Here is a 12,049-nt window from a genome sequence, read left to right as displayed (position 1 = left end):
AAAATATTGAGACAATTATGAAGTGATGTTTGCTAAAATAGTTACGTTTATATTAATAAACAAATAACTTTGCCACTTCCTCATGAGATTTTAAATTGGACTTCCCTTATTTATTTTGTTATGAATTTACAAAGCTCCAGATTTATTTTGTTGACCATCCAAATTCAGTTTCTAAACGTGAACTTCTACTGAGGTTGACTAAACTACATACTGCGTTGGTTCAAAAGGTATCTGTTTTCCTGTGCAATACAAAATACAAATTTTTAAGAGGCTTGGAATTACAATTTTATAAAAAAGTTTCTGTAGATAATGTCAAAAGGGGAAATCTTATTTCTTGGTTAATGTTTATCAAGAACACAATTACAATTCACTTTTGTACTGGCTGCCTCATATTTAGCAGTTGCTGTAATATATAAGGGATAGATACTAAAATCTGTGCACTTAAAAAGACAAAAAAAATCTAATGTAGAATTCAAGAAAAAATATTTTAAAGTCAGCAAACAGGCTTTATAAAACCAATCTTGACTTTAACAGGCCTGCTTTTAATAAATTTATTTAAAGTTTAGATTGGGCTCAATAATGCAGAATGAACAAGAGTATTTCTTTTGTGGTGGGGGAGGCTAAAGAAAGGAAAAGAACTAAGGCAGTAGCATTCACTTCACATAAGGCAAGCCTGGGAAGGGATTAACATAAGAACATATAGGGTGTTCATACTTTAGTAAAAGAAACGTCATCCATGGGATGTTTATAAGGTGTGGCTAGATCGGCATTTGTTACCGATCTCAAATTGCCCAGAGTCAAGAGATAAGAGTCAACCTTATTCCTGTGGGTCTAAACGCATGTAGGCCAGATTTGCTTTTCTAAAAGGACTTCATTGAACCGGTTTTTACCTAGCCATCAACAGTGGTCACATGGTCACCATTTGGCTAGCTTTTAATTCCAGATATTTTCTTAACTGAATTCAAACTGAATTGCCATGGTGGGATTTGAACGCATAACCCCAGAACGTTATCCAGCGTTACTAGTCCAGTGATGATACTGCTAAGTCACCACCTCCCACAATACATAAGGTTGATATCTAAGAGTTTAATTAAAGACATATGTGTTAAGAGGAGAAAGAGAAAGGGTAATGGAATGATTCAGGGAAGAAAATACAATTCTTGAGACTGCCAATGCAGGGTTACGTAAAAGGCTAGTTTTGGAAAAGCCTGAATATCTAAGGAGGGCTGGAAGAAATTACAAGAATTTGAGAGAGAAATTAGGTCATGGATAGATTTGAGAACAAGAATCAGAATTTTAAAATTGACGCACTGATTAATTGAGGAAATAAAGTTCAGCAAGGACAGGAATGGATCATGGTACAAGTTAGGACATTGGCAGTGGAATTTGGGATGATCTCAAGTGGGTGGAACAAGTTAGCTAACAAAGGTACAGATGAGGGCTTCAGCAGCAGCTGAATGGAGGTGAACACGAAGTTGACTGATATCAGTGAAGTTGAGGTAGGTGCCTCTAAAATGGCAAGGACGTGTGGTCAAAAGTTCATTTCAAAGCCAACTCCATCAAGGCCGCAATTTGTCAGGTTCAGTCTCTGGCACTTGCGAGAAAAATGGATAGTGGCAGATTCTAAGGAATGGTATCATGGCAAGAACTAATGGTTTCATTTTTCTCAACGATTAATGGGTGAAAACCACTGCATGTTCAGTACTGGATGCTGGGCAAGCAAATAGAGCCAGCAGAAGTGTTGAGAGAGGTGCTAGAAAGGTGGAGCAGGTTATCACCTGCACATACGTGACAGCTGTCTTTTGGAAGATGTCAGTGAGATACGGCATGCAGGTGATCAGTAGGACAGGCCACGGTTAGTTTTAGGAGACACCAAAGGCAATATTAAAGGGCTTGCTGCAAATACGAATTCAGGTGCTTGTGTGTGGAAGGGGGGATTATGGAAAAACACTCTGGCAACTGACTCAACAAACAGGCAGCATATTAAGTGGAGTTGGAGGTTCAGTGGATTACAACATTATTAGAATATTCCATTATATTATTCCCCAAGAACAACCTTTGCAACATAATTCTGTATAAGTGGGGCAGATTATAAATTTGGATTCCTCACAATTCTTATCCCATAATGTAAAACAGAGAGAATATTCATAGAATTATCCAACATCTTTAAACACATAAAGAGTGATGACTGCTTTCTAAAATCTTTACTTCAGTTATGTCTGATGCGTTCTTTTTCTCTCCCAAGCAAAGACTCTGACGTCCTTTTAGTTTTAGCTTGGCGGCACAAACACGGGGTGGAACTCTGATAAAACACACTAAAGTACCAATATTTTCTTTTGTAACAATGTGGATGACCAGTTTGTTAGGTTACTAAATAAAAAGCTTTACCTGCTCAGGAAAAAATTCTTGTAGAAATGTTCCCAGCAAGATGATTCCTAATCCTTCAGGGTCTAATTTGCTCTTCATAATATTTACACTGTAAGATAAAACATTACACTGAAACAGCCATATCTAACAATGTATGCACATCATAAACAGAGTTTGTGAATCCAAATTATACAAAATATATAATGGCAAATGGCTCTTTAGAGAACATAAATGGTGATGCTGTATGTGTCACACATTTTATTACAATAATAAATGTGCTTTCACAGATCTTTACGGTGCCAATAGCAACATATATTGCATTAAAGTCAGTGAATGAATACATAATATGTTATTTCACAGGACTGAACCGAAAGCTGAACAGGAACAGTTAAATGATTTGTGAAGAGTCACACAATACAATGAAGTTTTTTGGGAAATGTTCGAATGTGGCGAGAAATGCAGAAAGATAAAAAGTTTATGGATAGCTTAAATGTGCAAGACCATGAAGGCTGAAGGCTCTGATAAATATTGGTGATTAAGTGAAATTCAGAACAGTGCAGGAGAGAATCCCAGGATATACTGCTGAAACAAGTTTCTACAGGAATTTGTAAATGAAGAGAACTTTGAAGTCAAGTTGCTGAAGAAACTGAGCAGGTCTGGCAGCATCTGAGGACAGAATTTAGAGTTAAGGTTTTGAGACCAGTGACCCTTCCTTAATTCTTCCAAAGATGCTGCCAGGCCTGCTGAGTTTAGATTAGATTAGATTCCTTACAGTGTGGAAACAGGCCCTTCGGCCCAACAAGTCCACACCGCCCTTTGGAGCATCCCACCCAGGCCCATCTCCATCCCCCTATAACCCACACACCCCTGAACGCTACGGGCAATTTAGCATGGCCAATCCACCTAGCCTGCACATCTTTGGACTGTGGGAGGAAACCAAAGCACCCGGAGGAAACCCACGCAAACACGGGGAGAATGTACAAACTCCACACAGACAGTTACCTGAGGCTGGAATTAAACCTGGGTCCCTGGTGCTGTGAGGCTGCAGTGCTAACCACTGAGCCACCGTGCCACCCTCAAGTTTCTCCAGCAATTTGTTTCAATTTCAGATCTTCAACATCCGCAGATTTTGGTTTTATTTTAGGACACCGATTTCATTGGGTAAGGGGTGAGTATAGGGACGATATTCGAGTGGAGTTGGTGCACTAAAAGATGTGGATGATAAGAGTTGGGGATAAATTGTGAGATTAAGACTGATGGAGCTCAGAATGGTAAGTGGAAGTCAGGTGTGGTGGTGGTGAAGGCTTGGTTAAGAGTTTTTTGAGCAATCATTGGATAAGGTAAGGGCAAAAAGAGGCAATATTGCTAACATGGAAAAGGGCGACTTGGTGATGGGGATATGATAACGTTTTGAGACAAGCTTGGATCAAACAGAGAACTGAGATTATGTATAATTCTGCAGAGCCTGAATCTGCAGTTATGGAGTTAAAAGTGCTGAGGTTTTGAGAACAAGCATTCTCCTTTCAGAATTAAACTGCAAAAGTTCTGGTCACCACCACCATCAGTCAATCAGCATAGACATTGGTGATATTGCAAGTAATAATTTGGTGAAGAGATACTGCAAGTAACCACTGGTATGAAAGTGTTAACTGAAAAATACTATGGTTAAGAGCAGTACAGAGGAAGAAAGAGAGGGATGAAGGATGGAGCCTTTCAGCACTTCCAAGGTGAATGTGTGGAGAAAAGTGACAAAGTCATGGCAGATGATGTACTGGCTATGTTCAGGATCTAGGAAAAGAATCAAATGAAGGGAGCTGATCTCAGAGTCTGTGGCAGAAGATTGAGTCAACAAAACTAAATTAAATAGGAAGGCCAAGGAAGAGAAGGAGACACATTCTGGCTTGGTAACAACTGTAATGATGAAAGAGAACTTTGATTAGAATGGTCTTTCTGCTGAGGGTAATTCAGAAGTTGAACTGAACAAAGAATGGTGCCAATGCCTTCAAGCTGTAACTACAGATGGAGTGAGCTGCATGCAGTACTGAAATGAACTTCTTTTTTGTCTGCATTTTATGTAATGCCAGCTTTGAATGGCTGTGCAAGATACTTTTTAAAATTTTATGAATGAAACAGTTTTTGGAAAAAGTAGTAGAGAGAGAGAGAGAGAGAGAGAGAGAGATAATGGGAACTGCAGATGCTGGAGATTCCAAGATAATAAAATGTGAGGCTGGATGAACACAGCAGGCCAAGCAGCATCTCAGGAGCACAAAAGCTGACGTTTCGGGCCTAGACCCTTCATCAGAGGGAAAAGTAGTGATGGGAATAGGGTGAAAGAAGGTAAAAGGGAAATTAAGGACAGAAACTATGGAACAAAAATGTGTAGTAATAGACAAATGGTGATGCTTTCAACTTTGGAAGAAACTTAAAGCAATTTGTTGGCAATGCGGATTATTTTTTATTCTTTCATGGTATACGAATGTTGCTGGCAAGGAAGAGCAGATCTGATACAGCTATTTCTGCAATAATGCATGTTTCGTTGACGCAAATTGGCTGTAACATGATTGATGAATAATGGACGTTGTTTGGATAATGTGAATTTTCTGCTGTACAAGTACAGAGGTTTTCTCTTGTGTGATTTCTCTATACTGTGATTTTCTATAGCATGAGGTCACACAAAAATGCAACTATCACGTTATGGGAGAAATACCTGTAGTACTTGCTTTATGCCTCCACTAACACTGGTCATTTCCCATGTTTTGAAATGAGGTGATGATAAAATGGACAGCAAGGGTAAAGACATGGAGGAAGAAAGTAAGATGGGCAGAAAAGAGAATGTTTTACAGGAGGCCTTTCAAACTGACCTTAATTTTATCATGGGAGGAAAAATTGAAATCAGCAATCTCAAGTAAAGAGTAACTATTTGGGGTAGTGCCACATTAACTTTTGATAGCAGCGCAAGGTTTAAAATTAATTTACTCCAAATAAGCCACCACTATAGAGTTTGGTATAAATGAAGTGACTAGGTTAAACTAGGTTAAAGAAAATCTAAATGCCATTTGATGCCCCAGCATCAACAATAATAGATATTTTTAAATAAACAAACACTTTTAGCTTCATCTGTTACAGAGCTGAAGTATCACGAAGGTCACTTGGCCCCAAGTACAACTTGTGTTTATACTATACAAATCTTCGCCTCTTCTCCTCATCCCTCTCTCCACTGCAGTGATGCCAAAATTAAACTGTAGCTGGCTTTTTTGCCAGCACAATCTGGTACTATTCAAAACTATTTGCTTTGCATGGCCTTTTTTGGGAGAAAAACTTACATCGGGTCATTTATGTTTAACTTCTTATGAAAGCAAAGACAAAGTGGAATCCAGAGATTCCATGTGTCAGCATTTAAAAATTGTACTACATTATGTGGAGGAGAAAAAAAATCCTCTGATTAATCCGAAGATGTGTTCAATGTGTTTTCCTTCCAAAAGGATCCTAATGTTGATACTTAAAGGGCTAGAAACAGGAACAATATGTCCCACTGAGGTGATGCTTATCCACAATTACTTGTACTAACTTAGAAAAACATTTCATTTTGCTTCAGGATATTTTGATTAAGTTATGTGAAAATAATGGAATTCTTCAAAGTTTGAGCACATGGGAGCTTTTCCAAACAATACATTCTCTTCAGAAGAAGCAAACAAATATGTGAACACAAGGGCAACACAAGACAATGATTATCATTTCAGGTCAGTGATGAAGCTTTATGCACAATCTCCCCAATTGACAAAAATTCTAACTAATGGAGCAAGTAGAGGGAAAGCAGAGAAAAGATGACCTGAGGTCAATTTCAAGCATTACTATCCACCCTAACAAGAAGAAAGCTCTAATAGACCGTTGTTGCCCAGAACATTGCAAGAAACATACTTAAATAGTCCACCACTCAGATATGTCCCAATACTTTTCGTGACTTAGGATCATAAAGGACCAGAAAAGATCTCATCTAAACATTTTTCCAAAGGTCAGAGATTTCTTTTGGCTCCTTATATTTTATACCAGTACTGGAGTACTGTGTGCAGTTCTAGTCACCACATTATAGGGAAGATATAATCACTGTGGAGAGTGTGCAGAGATTTACTAGAATGTCCTGCCTGCAACAGTCGTAGACTCGCCAACTTTAAGGGCATTCAAATGGTCATTGTATAAACACATGGATGATAATGGAATAGTGTAGGTTAGATGGGCTTCAGATTGGTTTCACAGGTCGGCGCAACATCAAGGGCCAAAGGGCCTGCACTGCGCTGTAATGTTCTATGTTCTATGTTGCCAGGGCTGCAGAATTGTAGCTACGAGGAGATATTGGAAAGGTAGGGGCTGTTTTACTTGGAACAAAGAAGCTGAAGGGTGACATGTTTGAAGTATGCAAAATTGAGAGGAGTAGAGATTGAGTAGACAGAAGGAACATTTTCCCTTGGCAGAGAATTCAAAAACCAGGATTCAAAGATTCAAGCTAACTGACACAAGAATTTGAGAAGTCATGAGGACAAACCATTTTTATGGAATTTGCTTCCTAAATTGATGGTGAAAGCAGAGGCCCTCAACTCTTAAAATGTTCCTGCATCTGCACCTTAAGCGTTGTAAGTTGCTGGGCCATAAGCTGCATGCAGGGAGATGGGATTGGAAAGGGCATCTGGTGTCTTTGAGTCAGCATGGACAAGGCAGCCTGAATGGCCCCCGCTGTGCAGTATCTGCGGTCTATCCTCATCTTAAAAGAGAACTCTAACCCAACTTTAAGCACATAAATGTTCATTTAAACTAAAAACCAGACACAATCCAGAAAGTTCATTTTTGGAACGGTAACAGTCTCAACATGTTGGGTTTCTCTTTCTGATAATTCTAAATCATTTCACTATGATGGAAAAATAAACTATCCTTTAGCCGGAATTAAACAATGTTAATAGAACACCACAATTTCAATTCTGGTGACTAGATAAACTGAATTAGGCAACTTCAAATGAGTAGTATACAAAAAATGTCTTGGAGAGGAACATTTAAGGAATATAGTTTGCGAATGAAAAACCACTGCTGCATCAAAAACATGTTGTATGAAGTGTCTGAAGAACTCGCAATGTGCAAAAACAAAAGCTGATTGATTCCACCCCTATCTGCTTTTGACAGACAATAATCCTGCTTTCCATATTTCTAATTCCAGAGAAAAAGGATTTTCTCATGGAATGCTGAAAGGCTAGTGAAGAATGAAAAGCTTAAGGTTGGCATGTATGCTGCAGTTTTAAATTTATTTTCATCTGACTGTCCCTGATTACATGTGTTTGTACTCTCATTGATTTTTTTGTATCCTCTCGAATACTTTTCAAACAAAAAAAATTCAGCTTAAGTAATACAAAAAAAGTCCAAAAATATACAGAAAAGCAGAGCAGAAAAAGATGTGCAAGAAGTCAATGCTATCAAGGGAAACAAACACGTAATAAAAATATCTCCTACGTTTTGGCGGCCTTTTACATAAAAATTGAAGGGCTATTTAATCACCCAATACCATTACAAAAAAAAACCAAGACAAATTTAGGACTCTGCTTACAATGTAGACAAAGCATAAATGGAATGAGAGTGGAACAGTGTTGATTCTCCTCTGGGGCGGCACGGTGGCTCAGTGGTTAGCACTGCAGCCTCACAGCACCAGGGACCCAGGTTCAATTCCAGCCTCGGGCAACTATCTGTGTGGAGTTTGAACATTCTCCCCCTGTCAGCATGGGTTTTCTCACACAGTCCAAAGATGTGCAGGCAAGGTGGATCAGCCATGCTAAATTGCTTGTAGTGTTCAGGGGTGTGTGGGTTATAGGGGGATGGGTCTGGGTTGGATGCTTCAAGAGGTGGTGTGGACTTGTTGGGCTGAAGGGCCTGTTTCTACACTGTAGGGAACCTAATCTAATCTCTCTCCGAACTCAAGGAACACAAAAGCATTCGACTCTTAAAAGAGAACTGTCCACATTTCTCTCCCTTTGTCCATTTCCTGGACAAACTTTGCACTTAAAAAGAGAAAAAGCTGAGCTGAGAATTAACTGGCCGATTAGTTTTGCCTTCATTGTGGATAAAGATCTACAATACAACATGATTCAGAATTGAATAGATGAACCAGGGATTGCACACGGATTTGCTCAGTGCAGATCATGCTTGACTGACTTAACAGCAATTTGAGTATGTCACATATCATAAAGGTAACACAGTGGATTTTGCATGTTTGGATTTGTAGACTGGGTTTAAAAGGCATCAGTTAACAGACTTGTCTATAGACTAAGATAGGATATTAAAGATACAATAGCCACATGGGCAGTGGTAGCCTGCTACAATAAAAACAAAACAATTAAGTATTCTTAACAAGATGGGGAGAAAAAGATTGCTCAATCAGCATGGTGGCTCAGTGGTTAGCACTGCAGCCTCACAAGCACCAGGGACCCAGGTTCGATTCCAGCCTCGGGTGGATGTCTGTGTGGAGTCTGCATATTCTCCCCGTGTCTGTATGGGTTCCCTCTGGGTGCTCTGGTTTCCTCCCACAGTCCAAAGATGTGCGGGTTAGGCGGATTGGACATGCTAAATTGCCCGTAGTGTTCAGGGGTGTGTGGGTTATAGGGGAATGGGTCTGGGTGGGATGCTTCAAGGGGCGGTGTGGACTTGTTGGGCCGAAGGGCCTGTTTCCACACTGTAGGGAATCTAATCTAATCAAACATAGGCTTACACTTACTATGCAAATTTCTTTTTTTTTGCTGCAATGAAGACATACTGTCAAAGCCTTTCATTTTGCTCTCATTGGGAGAGATGCAATAAGTGCCAAATTTTAAACGGGTAAATAATTTATACCACACAACACAAAGTTGCTAATTGGTTTGCAAGTTAAGTCTGATGGGCTGAGGTATTACTAGGGAGCATGCATCTGGTAACTTTCCAAAAATTCATCCATGGGATGTTCGTGACATTGGCTGGGCCACAATTAATTGCATTTACAATTTAGTTGTCCTTAAGGTGGCGGTAGTAATTAGCTTTCCCGAACTGCTGCAGATCACGTCTTGTTTGGTCATTTACCCTTGTGTGTAATTCAAAAAATAATTGCAATGTATGTACGTACTGTTTACATGCAGAGGACAGATTCCTCCTTGTGAATACATATAACTTTTAGCAAATGGCGAGCAAGGCATTTTTGAATTAAATGAAAGTGCGGAAACACTACTTCCTTTGTGCATTTGTCATAACAACACGTTCACCAGAGTCAGTCAATTGCTAACTGCTCAGCATCCTTCTATCTTGTAGAATTGTTGCCCTCTTTGAAATATGGCATTTTTGCATCTGTCGCGATGACTGAAAAATGAAAAGCTTCAATAACAAAACTCTTTTGTTCAGCAATTATCAAGTACAGATATTACAGTATTACTGATCTATTATTTTAAGGACTATAATATTAAAAGTTTCTTTTATTTTGAGGTTTATATCACAGTACTGTTGGGAATACTTACTATTCAGGGTCTGACACTAAATCCAATGCTTTCATAACATCCTCAAGCATTGTGTCAGGTATAAATCCATTATCTGCAAAGAAAGAAAAGTAAGAAATCTTTAATGAGTAAGTATCTTGGATTCAGTAATGACTAACAAAACACTCCAATTCATCATCCCTTGATAGAACCAGTGGAGGTCAGAAACCTGCAAAGAAGTTTTGTTGACTACATAGCAATGAAATTAGTAGGGTTGTCAAGCCATTAAAGAGTTAATTGCAATTCACCAGCCAAGAAAAGTATCTTAATTACACTCATCCTATTATGGCCTTTAAGAATTTTGTAAGTTTTACTGAGTTTACATTTCATTGTTCAAAACTGTAGAGAACACAAATCTCGACTCTCAATATCATTTTATAAGTAATTCTTGCCATCTCAAAGTTTAATTTGGTGAACCAGAATTCATGCCATCTCAGAGTTTAATCTGGTGAACCACACCTGCACTCCCTCTATGATAAGTTTATCTCTCTTCAGAGAATGTTGATGCACAGTGCTAGTGATCCTATTTCTGGGCCAGAATGTCTTTGTTCAAGTCCTACATGTACTGGAGATGTGTCATAACATGTCCAAACAAGCTAATTAATTAGCTATCCCTCTTTAGATATGGGAACCACCCCCCGGTGAGGTCGATACAACTGCAGGAAGACATCTCTACTGCTGTACTGAATCCTCTTGTGATGAAGGCCAACATGTCCTTTGCCTTTCTAATTGCTTGTCGCACCGGAATGCTTACTTTTAGTTACTCAGGAGCACACACACCTAGGTTCCTTTAGTTTCCCACAATTACAGTCACTCACTAAGAAATATTGTTCCTTTCTTGTTTTCCCAGCAAAGTGAGCGACTTCACAATTATTCATATTAAGTTCCATCTGCCACGTCCTAACCTATTCACTAAGTTGGTGCAAGTTCTCTTGAAGTCTCTTTGCACCCTCCTCACAACTTGCATTGCTGCAGAGTCATCATGACATTTAGAAAAATGACACCTGGATCCTACATCTAATTTAATGCTGTTTAGGTGACAGCTAGAGTATTTTGTGTGGTTCTGGAATCCACGTTATAAGAGGGATGTGTTTGCACTGGAAAAGGATGCAGAGGAGATTTGCGAGGATATTGCCTGGACTGGAGTTTTAGTTACAAACAGAGATTGGATAGAACTGGGGTGTTTTTCTTGGACTAGAGGATACTTGGGGGGAGGGGTGACATGATTAACATGTATAAAATTATGGGCAGAGTAGACAGTCAACTCATTTGCTTTGACATTAGTGGACAATCTAAAAGACTACAATTTGCACCTGCACGAAGCATTCTCCAGTCAGTGGATAGCTTGCCCCTGATTGCTAGGGTTATGTGTTGCCACACTTACTTGAACGTAGCCTTAATCCAAGCGCTGTCACTCTCACCTCATCTCTGGAATTCAGCATTTTTGTTCATGTTTGAACAAAGGCTGTAATGAGGTCAGGAGCTGAGTGGCACTGGCAGAACCCAAACTGGGCGTCACTGAGCAGGTTACTGCTGAGAAGGGGTTCCTTCATAGTACAATCAATGACATTTTCTATCACTTTACTGATGGGACAGTAATTAGCCGGGTTGGATTTGTCCTGTTTGTGTGTACAGGACACACGTGAGTAATTCTCCACATTGTTGAATAGATGCTAATGTTGTAGCTGTACTGGAAGAGCTTTGCTAAGGAAGGGGCAGGATATGGAGCAGCAGTCTTTGGTACTATTGCCGGAATGTTGTCATGGCTCATAGCTTTTGCAGCATCCAGTATCTCCAACTATTTCTTGATATCGCATGGAGTGAAATGAATTGGCCAAAGGCTAGTATTTATGATGCTGGGGACCACTGGACGAGGTTGAGATGAATTATCCATTCAACACTTCTGCTTGAAGATTGCTGTGAATGCTTCAGCCTTATCTTTTGCACTTAGGGGCTGGGCTTTTCTATCATTGAGAATTGGGATATTTGTGGAACCTGCCCCTCCAGTGAGTTGCTTCATTGTTCTCCACCACCAGTTGTCTGGATATGGCAGAACTGCAGAGCTTAGATCTAATCTTTGGTAGTGGGGTTGCTTAGCTCTGTCTGTTACTTGCTGCTTACACTGTTTGCAATGAAGTAGTCCTATTTAG

At 39.5% G+C, this 12,049-nt stretch overlaps 1 protein-coding gene across 9 annotated transcripts in view; it reads right to left on the bottom strand.

The window, feature by feature from the left end:
* mindy3 (MINDY lysine 48 deubiquitinase 3) overlaps positions 1 to 12,049 on the bottom strand; it is a 134,197-nt gene that overhangs the window by 10,828 nt on the left and 111,320 nt on the right. For all 9 annotated transcript variants that reach the window (XR_007250520.2, XR_007250521.1, XM_048561947.2 and 6 more), the window contains 2 exons: positions 9,882 to 9,954; positions 2,389 to 2,476 (listed from right to left, as the gene is read on the bottom strand). Coding sequence is in view for 7 of the 9 variants with exons in the window: in XM_048561947.2 (XP_048417904.1) it covers positions 2,389 to 2,476; positions 9,882 to 9,954 (161 nt within the window). In the remaining 2 variants the exon portion in view is untranslated. The remainder of the gene's footprint in view (positions 1 to 2,388; positions 2,477 to 9,881; positions 9,955 to 12,049) is intronic.

The sequence above is a fragment of the Stegostoma tigrinum genome, chromosome 2 (genome assembly GCF_030684315.1).
Source record: "Stegostoma tigrinum isolate sSteTig4 chromosome 2, sSteTig4.hap1, whole genome shotgun sequence".
Taxonomy (NCBI): Eukaryota; Metazoa; Chordata; class Chondrichthyes; order Orectolobiformes; family Stegostomatidae; genus Stegostoma; species Stegostoma tigrinum.
This window is presented reverse-complemented; position numbering and strand designations above follow the sequence as displayed.